The sequence below is a fragment of the Corvus brachyrhynchos genome, unplaced genomic scaffold (assembly GCF_000691975.1).
Source record: "Corvus brachyrhynchos isolate BGI_N302 unplaced genomic scaffold, ASM69197v1 scaffold121, whole genome shotgun sequence".
NCBI lineage: Eukaryota > Metazoa > Chordata > Aves > Passeriformes > Corvidae > Corvus > Corvus brachyrhynchos.
This window is the reverse complement of record NW_008236445.1, coordinates 1,661,042-1,675,561: the sequence shown is the minus strand read 5'-3', so window position 1 is coordinate 1,675,561 and position 14,520 is coordinate 1,661,042. Positions and strand designations below refer to the sequence as shown.

Here is a 14,520-nt window from a genome sequence, read left to right as displayed (position 1 = left end):
CTTCCTTTTTCTTTCTATCGCCCGGTCTCCTTCTCCCTCTACTCTCCTTCCCCTTGCCTCTCCTCCCTTGCAACCATAAGCAGGATAAAGGATGTAGCTGAATGTATTCTTAGAGTCCTACATGTTTTCAAGCCTTCAGGTCTGATACAATGAATTATATCAACTTACACTTTCTTCATATTGTAAAATTTTATTCAGTTTTTAATGAAATTTTGTAAATGTTCTTCATTGACATCTAAAACAGTCTTAATTATTAAAAAGTAGGCAATTTTTTCCTATTTCCATTAGGAATGAAAGCACAAAATAAATTTTTTTTTGTTTGCAATTCCAAACCCTAAGCCTCAGCCTAAAATTTGCTCTTAAGCTTTTCTCAGGGTATGCCTGGCAGTGCTCAGTCCCATAGTCTGTCTTCTTTCTGCCTCATTTGTCCTATTTCTGCTTGCATCTACACACAGAGTTTGTTGTTCTAACAAACAATACTTGGCAAAATCACTGCATTAGCATAGCTCATATTTCTGCCCAGTCCTGCACAGCTTTTACTTCTGCTTCTGACAGCAGTTCTCATCCCTATTTACCACATGAAAAGTAACACAAATCAGAATACAGCAGTAACGTTTCACTTCACATGTATGAAGCTGCACGTGCTTTTTGTTTACTGTGGACTTTCTGAGGTCTGTGAGCACTAGAAAAGCAATTTCTTCATGGGAACCACTATGTAATACCTCCTCCATACTATTATTACAAGTAAATATAAACTCCAGTCTGCTTCCATTTTCTTTAGACAGATCAACCCACATAAAGAAGAATGGGCTTTTCATTAGTTAGGAATAGTAACATGTTGGCAGTAGCTGAATTATCTGTTAAATATTTATGCTTATTTTTTAAACTATACATTTTTTTGTTACCTACTATCAACTGGGGACCTGTCTGGCCAGGAATATTCAGCTTAATTTTTGTATAACTAAAAACTTATGAAAGCATTGGCAAAAAAATTAGACAATTGATGTAGGTCTGTGGTTCATGCTTGTAGTTATGTATTTAGCTAAGTAGTGCAGTTTGTCATCATTAATATTCATTTAGTTCCTTACAAATACCCTGTGTCCATTAGAGATTTGCACACAGCTGACAGCAGTACACCATCTTCATTTCCTTTTAAAGGTATATACCAAAAGTGTAAAAATTCTAGCTAATATTGGTGATCAAAGCTTTGAAGACATGGCCATCCTTTTGCTGATTTGAACAAAGAAATATAAAATGAGTGAAGACAGCAGTTTATTTCAATAGCACCATAATACTAATGCTGATTTTTACTTACGAGTGGATAAAATAGCCGAAGAAACCAGAATTTACTGTTCTTTTATTAGATTTAAATACATACATAAATAAATAATATTATCTGGGTATCAAGATCCTAGTTTCTGTATCAAATTACTATGCTCCTTGATCCATTGTAGGCTTTCTTTGTGATCTTGGTAAGGCAGCCTCTGTGTGTATCTGTGTATTTTCATATGTGAAACATGGGCAATGCTCCTTGACCTCAAAAACTAGCTTTTTTTGAGGCATTTGTGAAAGCAGTGTCCAGATACTGCAAGAATGGGAGACCTGGTTAAGATAAAGCGACATAAAATATTTTGAAATAAGCAGGTTTAGATTCTTTAAGAGCTACTCTGAGTTGGATCTTTATGTGTGATCTTGCTTCTTTTACTCAGTGAAGAAAGAAAAGGATCTCAAAATGTTGATTCATCTTCTTGTAGGATAAACCCCTAAGCTAAGAAAGAGCAAGTACCCTTTGGAATTTCTGAGTAAAGGACAGGATTATTGAGTATAATGAGTACCTAGGCAACCAGTTGAGACATTGGTATCTGATTTTTTAGATGTCTAAAGATGAGACAGTCAGATACCTAACTTCCTGTTCTCTGAAACTACTCTTTCAGAGATCATTTTTTATCCTGTAGTACTCATAACCCCTATTCTGGTCTGGGGCTGCTTGTTTCCTAAAGGAAAGCATGCTGGGTATGAGTATTAGAGAAATTTTTCATTTTACTTTTTCTTCATTCTTTGACTGGTGTGTTGAAGTGCGAAGTATGTAAGAGACCTCTGGAAGATCTAAAAGCTGGAGACAGCATTTGGATTTACAAACAAACTGTGCACTGTGAGCCTTGCTATTCCAAAGTTAAAGGTAAGGCACAAGACATAAAATACTGAATGTAGGAAAAACAATTTAGTGAACTTCATTCAGATGACTTCAATATATGACAACACAGCTGTTGCTTTTGCTCATTTGTGTGAACTTAAACTTTTTCAAAGTATACAGTTCAGTAAGTCTGGGTGCTTAGGATGATATCCAACGCCAGGACCTAGACACAATTATGTTGTATCTGTGAGGGAGATCTTGGTCTCATTGCAAGTTCATCTCTTCAGGTATCACTGCAGAGTTGTACCTATGCAATCAGTAGAGACACCTGGAGTGAGGCAACAGCACCTTGCCCTGGAAGTGAGAATAAATTGCAAGGCCATGTGAGAATCAGATTGTTCTATTGAAATGAATAAGACAGGGTTCAGAGGTATTTTCACCTAGTGGAGTAATTGTGACCAGTAGAGAGAAGATACAAAATCCATGAAATCATAACAAAAATATTGCACTGTGATTGTGATTCTTAACTTTGTGAGGAGCAAAGTGAGCAAAAAAATGTGCAAGGCAGGGAAAAATAAACATTTTGTTTTATTAATTTTTCTAGAAGTTGCTAGATTTTAAGTCTTCTCTCTTCATGGCAATCATTATTTCATAATACAATAAATCAGTACCTCTGTACCAAATTAAGGCAAACAGAGATGTAGATGAAATGCTCTGATAAGCTGGTTTTCAACTATGTAATTCTGAGATAAGATCATGTTAACTAACTAAAATTATATTAAAAATTTGTTTTCTGAAAATAGTTTGTATTATTAAGCCATTGCAAAATCTGATGGGAATGGCGAATTTTGCAGCTAATCAGATTAGAAAGTTAATAAGGCATGGTAACAGTTATAACACTGTAGAAAGACATACCAAGGGTCTGTATACTAAGCATAAAAAATTGACATGTCCTATTTTATGAAATTACAAGATAAACAGTCGTACTTCAGTAGACATTCTAAAAAAGAAAAAAAAATTCTAAAGTTTCCTTGTAGGACATTTAGAGTATACTGCTTTGCTTGGCATCTCTGACCAATCTTTTCTCTCTTGCAGAAAAATGGATCTACTAATTTTGACATACAGAACGCATGATAAAGAAGTTACTGTTGTTTAGTTAATTGTACTGGCCTGTTAATTCAAAACACTGTGGGAAATTATTCACTTTTACTTCTGGGAGTTTTCTAAATGAAGTCCTACTGCATGGTTATCAAAGGAATTAATTTAACGAGAATTTAGATGCACTTTCATACACACATTGCAGGAAGCAAAACAAGATATTGGTCAGTATATTTATCAGATCTGTGAAATCACAAAATCGTACGTAAAATCAATGATAAATTACTGAAATTTTCTGAATGTCAGGACACTCCTACATATTTTGAAGGGGTTTCATACATGTTTTGAAGGGTATGTATTTTCTTTTGTGAAAACATATCTCCTCCAATATAAAGATCTGTTGGCTTACTATAGCATGAACGGGATTCATCTCGTCAAGATTAGCTATTTAGAAGTCAGCAATTCAGTTTAAACTAGTGTTTTCATGAAGAGGGATGTGGGTTCATACTCCACCTTCAAGGAGAGACATCAACCTCCAGAGGAAGGTTCCTCTCAAGTAACTTAAATTATAAGTTTGAAATGAAACAAATTATCTTTGGAAAATGCATCTCTATTACTGCAGGAGGATTCTAGACAAAAATTGATAGAGGGTTTTAAGTAGAACAACCCCACTCCATGTTTGTAATTTTGGTAACTATTTTATCATCATTTTTTTAAGAAGTGCACACTTAATAGTTGACATGAAATAATGAAATACATACTTTGCATGATATTATGCTGTATTTGTCTTTCCTACTTTATTAAATTGACTATCTAAACACTTTGGATGGATTCATCTCGCCTAAATTTATATATCTACAGTGTAGACTTTTGTTTCTGAGTAACTTGATCTATTCTGTCTTATATAGAGAAGCAGACATTTTTAGGAAGCAATTCAATTGGTCAGATTGCAAACGTCCATTTTACTGTGACGTTAACCCTGTATGAATGTACATCTTACTTCCACAGTTTGCAAAGGAACCTGGAATGAAGAGCTCAGATTTCTAGACATCTACACTAGGTCAGATACACTCCTTCCTTTGAGACTACAGTGAAAGTATTTTCCTTTTGGAGAGTATATGTGTATACAAGTATAGAAATCAAAAGAAGAATTCATGCTTTGTTGTAATATGTTGCCGAAAATAATCAATAGTTCAGTAGCTTACTGGACAGACGAAGGTATTGACTACTAGTCTTTGTCATGAGATGCTTAGAAGATTATGGTTATTCAGAACTGATTTTTCTGCCTTACATCTCAGTTTAAAAGGACTTCCTGGATATGACCATGACAGAGTTAGTGTTTGGAGGCTACTGGACCTAGGCAAGAGCTTAGAAGCATGCGAAGTATTAAAGCCATAGATTAATAATGGTGAGTGACTGTCCCAGTCAAATTCTCTCTCCATGACTGCACATTTCATAGTGGAGGCAGGAGGTATGGATGTCAGTGTAATTTAAACCATTGGGCCTGCAGCTGGATAAGGATGTAATCGATCTTGTCTGGCTTAAAGGATGTTCAGACTGATTATGCAATGGAGACATGAGACAGTAGATATTTTGTTTTGTTAATTTTATGAATACCTTATGAATTAATGTCAATAGCTCAAATAAATCTGTAGTTATTGATATTTTTTTTCTGGTGTGTGTCTCTTGCTGATGACATATCCTAGTTAAACTGTATTTGTTATAACCCTGTGTTTTACCAGGAAACAATGATATTTGCACAACAAGGTGAAAAAAGTAGTGGCAAAATTTTAATGTCACAAATTCGGTCCTTTTGAGAGACCAACAGTTATTGCTAAAGCCCAGTTACAATAGAAGATGTTAGACATTCATTTGAGCCAGCACATTAGAGTCTAGGACTTCCTAGTGTTTGAGGGGATGAGAGATTTTAGTTCACTCCCCTAGAGACCAGGAGCTCTGGATGAAAATATCTGCTACTTAAATGCTCACTGACAGAGAAGTAGCAATAAGAAACAATAAATAATAATTCTGTGCTCATTAAGTCATTTTACCATGTGGTTTTTTGTTAGTTTTTATTGTATGTTGTAAATTGGCTAAGAAGAAACACCAGGTTTGTGATTTACCATATAAAATCTGGCATAGCAGTACTCATTAAGAAAAATCATATTAACATCTCAATACCAATGTATCAAAACTTAAATGTTTTTTGTCCTTTTTGCATATCATTAGTCTGTGGTGTTTCATTTCCCTTTGACTAGTCCTTCCATGAAACAATTCAAATGAAGAGTTTGCTGGCAGCTGTTTTAATGAACGTGTTATTTTCAATAATGCATTAAATTAGACTGAAAAGCTGTATTGAGAGATGATGTACTAAATTATGTGGGGGTTTGTGATTCATCAGGCCCATTTTTTTCAGTGTGTAATGGATACTTCATTTTACAAAGCTGGGGCATTGCTCTACCAGGAGAGGAATCAGCAATCAGAGGAAAGGAGTGAAATAATGCATATAATGCAAATTGATGCATTTAAATATGTAGATTGCTTCAAAGCTACTGATATTTACAAGAACAAGGAATGTCATAAGAACATCTTTGCTGTGTTAATATATTCTGTTGTATCCTGTGTAGGTTCTCAGAGAACACTCAGCCTGAGCATCCCTCCCTATCAGTGCTTGACACAGGGTGACAAACATCTGTAACACTGTCCTCTCATCCTCTTCCTCTTGAAATAAACATCCCTGTCAGTTTGACAAGACGTACTCTCTGTTACTTCACAGTCTCCTTAGCTAGGCTTGTAAAGAACATCAAATGGATCTCGCATTTATTCCGTAGGTCACCTCTATTCCTTGCTTCTTTGCATAGGGATGTGTGTAGTGTTGGGATAGCTTCAGGTGTTCAGTATGTTTATTCAGAACAATAAGGTCAGAACTCTGCTACTCCACTTGCCTTCCCTGATATTTGGTATTTTAACACAATCCTGTTGTTTAGAATTAAAAATACCCACTTTCTTGGTTGGTTTTACTTTCTGACCATACTTGCATATTGCTCATTGTAGCTACTCTGATACACCAGGAGGTGCTTTCAGTCTAGTTGACACCAGATTACAAGGGACAAATGTCTCCTTTTCTTCCTTCTGCTGCACCAAAACACTTCATTTTTCTTCACAGCAGCAGAGACATCCATCATTCCATAAAGCCAAAACATAAAGAGACCTAATATTTAGGTAGGTTTGATGTGCTGAAGTCTGAATAGCTCTGTTTAGCTGCTTAATTGATGCAGAACAACTGAGTTCTTAAACTGATAAGGTATTTCTTTCTTTGACTTCAAAAGCCTTCTGTTTTGCGCTTTGCCTGCTCTGAGCAACTCGGCTCTAATATCCTACACCAGTAAAACTAGGACTTACAAACATTCCTTGCATTTCAGGGAGAAGAATCTGCAGATACTCTCAAAATATGTTTGGCACAATCATACCTTCTTGGACATCGCAGTAACTACCACCTTTTAAAACCTTGGAGATGGTGTTCTCCTCGGAACATGTGAACTGGGCCCAGAAATTGGGTGTGCCAACTTCAATTTCTCCCCCAACATACCTAAGCAGGTTGTGTAACACAGTAGAACAGCTGGGTGTGTGGGATAAGCAAGATGTTCCTGGCAGTCTTTTTGCCATGTTCCCTGCCCAGTGCAGCGTGGATCCTTATGGCTCATGTTCCACTGGATAGCCACACTGCTTGCACATTCATTACATGCTTATTGATAACTCAGGAATGACTACTGAATAAAAAATACATAGTCCTGGGAGCAAAAACCAAATCCTGGAACTTCACCATCTCATCCAAGTGGTCTAATTCATAATGAAAAGCCATATGAATGATTAGAGGGGTTGTCTACACTCAGATTTGGCTTGAGTAGGACAGTGAGGGAGTGGAATTTTGAGGGGGATTTCATCTCAAGACTATTACTAATACATCTTCATATGATGATCTCTTCTTAGTCTCGGTATCTTCTTTGTCTTTCCAGCCTCTGAGCTCTTTTGGACAGGAACTCTCTCCTGTTTCTGCAGTGTCCAGCATGGCAGTGGCCTCTGGGTGGTACTGCTGTACCTATATGAGTGATCCAAGAAAAATTCAGTTTACCTCCCTTTCCAAGCAAGCTGCTTGAAAATGGCATATTTTTTCATGGGGTTTTGTAAGTGTGTCAGTTATAAATTGACAACGACAGTCTTGTAGGCTGTGCCAGGACTTGAAAGCGACTGTTTTTGTCCTGTTAGAATCAATATCTGAATATAAGCATGCCAAAAGCACTTGTCTGAGTCTTGGCATTACTGTGCAGTCATCAGACATCTGTTTAGGGAGCTTAGACAGCTATTGTGGTCAAAACAATTGGCAGCCAGCATTTTAAAACTACCTACTCGGGAAAAAAGAAGACACAATCAGTTCTGAAAAGAAAGGACAAAATTTTTCTGGCATTCAAGCCATTTTTCCACATGTTCAAATACTAAAAGAAGCAGAAAAGGGAGAAAATATTATGAAAGAGATGAAAGTATTATGCAAATAAGTCAATTAAGGAATTCTTAAATTAATAGTGTTGTTGTAAATAATGGTACCATTGAAATTAATAGTCAAACTTGACTGTAAGATGAACATTCCAGAAAACATTGGTCTGTCTTCATATTTTCTGGTTCCTCCAGGGAGTTTCCACCCACGGAACTTTGAATTATATTATCCCTGTATGTAGCTCAAATCTTGGAATTAAGAATGAGAACCCAGCTAACCATATTTGTAACATTGTAATTTCAAATAGCCAAATATTTAAACAATACTTGGGATATCTACAGAAGTATATGACTGATCATGCATTTGGACACTGTTTTTATCTGTTTTCACAATTGAGAATGCATTTGAGCATTGACTTTATCCATTTGCCCCAGTGATATACGTGAAAGTAACAGTAAAGCCTTTTGTAGCAAAACACCAGTTTTCTCACAGCAGAATTCTGTCTGGGAACAAGCATACCAATTTTGACATGACTGACATCTGCAGAAAGCTGCAGGAGGAAAGCCAGGAAGGAACAGTATTTCTTCTGCCTCTTCCACTCTAGTGAGAGATGTCCCAGATACCCAGTCAGAGGAGGGCACATACTCGGAGAACTGTGGTTTCTGGGATTTCATTCGGAGACCACCTTAAAAACTCCCCTGCCTTCTAATTCAGAATCAGAATCTCCTCAGTAGGAACATAAATGAAACAGGGAGCGAAGATAGTAGGGGCTTTGCTTCCCATAATGAAATTGGAACAAACACAAGGAAAAGATCTAGCTAAGAAGAATACACTCTTTTTGTAATACCACAATTCATACACCCTTCATCAATCCAGTGAATGTACTCAAGCAATACCTTTGCTGTACTGCATTTCTTCTATTTCCAGATTGCCCCAGAAAGGGCTGATTTTAGACCAGCCCTCCCCCAGCCCTGGAAGTGTGTCTGACACTGACTGCACATCTCCAGGACGGACAAAAGGGACCCAGAGGGAGAAAGACTGATAGATCCATCACCACCTGTGATAGAGCCCTCACTGCCTGGACCCAGGAGTTCTGGTATTTTTATCTCAGTTTTATGCCAGTCTAGTGATGTTACAGGGAAGATCTTGAGTACCCTACAAGTTATACAGTTTATGGAACAGAGGGTCTAGAAAAAAGTTTGGACTAAGGTTTTCTAACTGCACCTAAATTACTGTCTAGGTATCTCAGCCATTTTATCGTATCTTTTGTGATTGAGTGGGTTATAGATAGTGCAAGGACACGTTTTTACGTGCTAGGCTTTTTTTTTTTAATCCCATCTGAGAGTAAAAAAATAAGATAAAAATAAATTACACGGGCTTTTCTGGATATTCAGCAAAGATTCTTGCCTGGCCAAACTGAAACTGGATGAAAGTTCAGTTACTTATTTTTAAACCATTCCCTATCTAAAAATCTAACACACCCACTTTGACTCAAGAAAAGCCTTTCAAGCAACTGCAAATTTTCTTTTGACGTGGTGCCACTCAGATGTGCTATCTCAAGCACAATTCTCAATTACTGCTGGACTGAGGGGTTTTTGTATTATTTAATTTTTCCTACATACATCACATAACCAAAGCTAAGCATATTGCTGTTTATTTTTTTAAGATGATAACTTCTAAACCACTTTGCAACATCATAAAGCCTTCAGTCTGTTTGTGTATACTTACTAATATTTTGCAAACTGTAAAAATCACTTATGTATCCACATGATGGACTTGCTGACATGGATCATAATTTTTTCCCTCTTTTTTGCAAAGTTGATGAATTTCTTGAATCTCTTTCCCCTACTATATGCAAATAGACAAAAGTAAAGATGACAGAAGATGAAGAAAAGGAACAAAAAAAGGAAAAAATAATAATCAGGATTAGTTGAACCCTTTAGTATATTCACGTCATCATGAAATACGGCATTTTTCCTGAATCAACTGCCACTGTTCCCTGAAAGTAAGTCAAGCTGAAATCTGGAGTCTTGGTAGAAGGTGTGTCGTGGATTTTTAGCCTCCTGGAGAGAAGCTGCATTTCTTTCATTGCGATCTTCAGTACTTCACACTCAAACAGCCTTTCAAAAACTTTACTCCTACATTATCAGCTCATTTATTAACAACCTTGAACACCACATCTCGCCCTCAACCTCCTCTTTCTTATTCATCAGTGGTAAACTAAATTATACTCTCCAATATACTTGTATACTGGAGACAATGTAAATATTCAAACTTCTTTGAAAGTCTAATTAGTCTTTGTTATCGATGAAGACTCATTAGGAAGAAACCCATCCTGATTTGCAAGATTCAGGCTGATGCTTTCAGTTTATAAGAAAGGGAAGGAATGGGAAGGGGGGGAGGGAGGGCTAAAGCATTTGAAAGTCAGAGTGATTTGATAACAATCAAATAACAACCCAATGAACATGAGCTGTCATGGATAACTCTGTCTAGATGGATCTACTAACAGACCCTAAGCTTAATTCATAGACAGTATCTTTGGATACCATAAGCACTGGTTTTCTGGAGCAATTTGAGGTCACTGAAATGATGACATTTTGGATTTGTTCCTATAGTAAATCCATTCTAATGGTGATTACAATGTACTTCAATTTAATATTAATTAAATAAAGAAAAAGCCTGAAGGAACCATGGTAGTTCAGAGAAGGAAACAGTATAAAAAAAGAGAAAGTCAATTAGCCTGAAATTAGCAACAGCTAGGAAGTCAAAATGTTTGCAAGAGACATTGAGAATGAAGAATCCATGTTGTAACTTCAGGAAAATGTTTAATTGCTCAAATAATGCAGAGTAAATGTATAACTTTAACAACACAAAATTGCTAAGTCTAGGTAGTACCTATGCAAAAACTCTATGGCAGCTCAAGTGTGACATTGTTGAAGTTCTCACATTTACTCTACTGTTCAAAGCAGGATTGGTGCCAAATTGGAAGCATCGGCTGGGACACCAGCCTTGAAAAAAAACCATGAAAACTGCTCTGGGGAACTACATTTCAGTTAGTCTTGTTCTTTTATCAAGCCAATTTGTAAAAATTAGAATAAATAAGAGAATACAGAAGCATCTGGATATGTATGACACATTGGAGGAGAGTCCACACAGATTTTTTAAAGCAGGTCATGCTCATGAATATATGAGTGTTTCCAAAGAAGCCAATATGTTTTTGGTGAAGCTGATTTCTTTAACTAAGAACATTTGGCTTTATAAGAAAACATGGAGTGAGAATAGAAAGAAAACAATGGGTTAGAAAATTCCGTTTTAGTTATGGAGCGAGACAGGAAACAATGGGAGCTTTGGCCCGACTTCTGCGGGGATAAGGCTATATAAATTAGGGCTTGTCAGCTGGGAAGAGAAGTATCTGAGTTTTATATAGCCATGAATGACAAAGAGAAGCTGAATAGAGAATGATTAATCATTCTGTCTTTCTCAGAAAACCAGAACTAAGGGACACCCAATTAAATTACTAAGCAGCAGATTTAAAGTAGATAATAAGAAGTAGTTTTCCTAACAATACATTATTAAATTGCAGCTCTAATTGCCACAGGGTGTTGTAGAGCCCTAATGTTTAAACGGTTTCAAAATGGGTCTCAGCAAATGGAATATTATTACACATTGGTCGCTATCAAAATTAAATGATCCAGATGTCCTGACTCAATGACTTCTGAAAGATGGAAAATATCCCTCAATATTTTTCTCACTTCTGAGATATCTTTCTTACAAAGCTACTATCAGCCCTTGCTAAAGGCAGAATACTGGATAGGATGGACTTCTGCTAGCATGACAGTGGCTCTATTTTTATAAAACCACTTTTACAGTCATTTTTCAGACTGGAACTGCACTTTAAAATAATCTCACTAGACTTGGAGTTTACTGTCCGTGCTCTGACCTTATTGTTACACATCTTTTGTATAGCCCAGACTGGATTACTGCAATTAATTCTTTACTAGCTTGCCTGAAGGGCAGATCCAGCCTGCAGCTATTGCAGAATAAAGCAACAAGCTTATTACCAGAAAAGAGCAGATGGGATTTGTGAACTTCCTGCTTCTTTGTTCTCTGCATTGGCAGCCTATTAGAAACTACACTGATTCAGAAATTCCTACTATAGGATACTGTGTAAGTAGCATCCTATAGTATATTTCTACTGATTTGGGGCATATGACTTCTCAAGTCCAGGAGTAACAGGTTTCATGGGCACATTAGGATGTTTGGGGTTGGTGTTAAAAACATTTTATCAATGCCTTAAAAAAAGAATGGAACCTTCAAGTCTTCAGTGTGGTTTGTAAAGCGCTGATGAAGTTCTGGGTTGATCAAACTCATCAGCTATTGCTGGGATACTGAATGGAAATCATTTACAATTTACAAAAAATGTCAATACTGGGAGGAGTATAATTTCTGTTTAAAAACCCAAACAATTAGGTTAACTATTTAAATGACTAGTACGCTCAAATCATCTTCCCACTAGACAAACAGACCTGCATGAAAACCATGGGACAGTGTATTCATCAACACACATTTTACCTGCCAGCAATTCTGTGTGAAGCTATATTATTAGTGGAATTATGTGTTAATGAAATTACAAGTACACTTAAAATAGAGCAACAAATACAACACAGTCAAATGCATTTTTACCCTTTACTAAATCCACTTGTACAGAAAATGCCTGGAAAAAAGACAGGGTCTCTCCCACTGACTGTGAGCATGGTAGCTGAAGCATGCGCAACTTTAAGCTGCTTTCTACCCATCCTACTGGGTATCAGGCTTAAAGCAGTCCCAGTCAAATAACAGCCAATCTCTGGATCATTTTCTTGGCAATGAGATGTCTATGATCAATTCATTTGTCTGGAAGAGCATTTGTACCCATGCTAAGGCATGATGCCTGGTCCTAAGATTTTTCTCTTTGACAACTGAGTTCTGAAATGAATGACTGCATGCAACATTTGTGTAGGTGGCACAAACAGTAGAGGGCATTTGAAAATTTGCAACTACCTGTACTCATAACTGAGGACAAGCATTCCCATGGTGACTCTTCAGATCCTGTGCTGCGATGCTACATGCTCTACCGTGTCTTCAAATGTGGCTCCTGATGTATCTTCAAATTGGTGTCTGCATCAAGATATTTTTAATGATGCAATATCCAGTCCACACACATTCCTGTTCTGACAACTTAAAACTTCAGATACCCATTTACTGGGTTTTTTTGCCAGTCCACTAAATGACTTTGCATCCTTAGTTCATATTTTAAAAAAATTAATTCCTCCATTTTGAATCTCTTCTGAGTGTTTCACAGAATCATCAAGGTTGGAAGAGACCTTCAAGACCATCTAGTCCACCATCACTCTGGCACCACTATAATCACTCCTAAATATCCCCAACTGCCACATCCAGACACCTCTTGCATGCTTCCAGAGACAGTGACTCCACCACCTACGTGGGCAGCTTATTGCAGTGCCTAACTACTCTTTCAGTGGAAAAAAAATTTATGATCTATAACTGAACCTCTACTGCCTCGTTGCATCCTCCAGCACTGATATTATCATAAACTTCTTGGCTTCTTTTTTTAGTCTATACTAGTGATCTATAATAAACTCAGTATTACATATGCTGCCAATTCATCTTTTTGTATCATTTTGCAATCTTACTGGATTAACAGTGCACTTCTATGAATCAAGGCTAGTACCATTATTAGTGATGACAAACTGAGAGGTATGCATTTTGCCTGGGACTAAACATGTAGAAGATCAGTTCTTTTTCACTTGTGGGAATAAAGATTACACCTATCTGTAGTAGTAAAAACTGGATTCTGTTACTCACTCTAATAAAACATGGCAGAATTAAGGCCAGATGGTTTTTACACTCTCAACATTTTTCCCCTTCTCCCTTCCAAAGGAACAGAGGAGACACAATTGAAGTTTTGGATTAAGTACTGTCTGGTTGCAAAGTAGTACACTGGGAGCTGTATTTACTCTCTTCATTGACAGAAGTTACATCATCTGGAAGTCAATGCTTTGTGCTCCGTTCTAGCTTCCCTTCTAGTCATTCTTATGGGACTGGTTGTTACTACTTATGCTGCAAAAGTGCTTGAAAGACTGACAGACAACAGTGCTGTTGTCCTGTGCACATGCAGAAGAAAGCTTCCAGATCATAAACAAAAGAGGAAATGGTGACAGGCTGATGATTTCAAAGTTGATTTATGCCCTGAACAGAGAAACCTGAGACAGCAACAAAGCACGGTGAAGGTAGCAGTGGCTGGTAGTGCCACTGCTCTGCCTAAAGGTGATGCTCAAAAATTGGGTAGTAACTAACCAATAGCTATTATTAGTGGGTAGCTGAGCAACTCAGACTCACAGAATCATTTAGGATGACAAAGACATCTAAGATCACTGTCTGTTAACCCAGCACTGCCACCCAGCACATGCTAAACCATCCCCAAGTGCCACATCTACACATCTTTTAAATACTTCCAGGATGGTGACTCAACCACTTCCCTGGGCAGCCTGTTCTAATGCTTGACCACATTTTTGATGAAGAAATATTTTATGATACCTCATCTTAGCCTATCTATCTAAACCTGGCCTGACTTCATGGAGATTTGTTCCCGATTTCGTATCAGAGCTGTAGGAGGCTTAGGACTGTGGCTTAGAAGGTTTTCCCCTATAGCCGCAGCTAGAGGAAATGAACTCAACGAGGGTTGTGTGATGCCTGAGCTGTCTTGAGCAACACTGAATCTCTGCTCACCTCCTAG

General features: G+C 37.3%; 1 protein-coding gene across 6 annotated transcripts in view; it reads left to right on the top strand.

Annotated features, from left to right (window-relative positions):
• The window catches only part of SCEL (sciellin), a 69,853-nt gene extending 64,952 nt beyond the window's left edge, over window positions 1–4,901 (top strand). For all 6 annotated transcript variants that reach the window (XM_017725806.1, XM_017725809.1, XM_017725808.1 and 3 more), the window contains 2 exons: window positions 2,077–2,179; window positions 3,230–4,901. In XM_017725806.1, coding sequence (XP_017581295.1) covers window positions 2,077–2,179; window positions 3,230–3,246 — 120 coding nt within the window. In that variant the 3' untranslated portion in view covers window positions 3,247–4,901. The remainder of the gene's footprint in view (window positions 1–2,076; window positions 2,180–3,229) is intronic.
• Window positions 4,902–14,520: the final 9,619 nt, after the last annotated feature.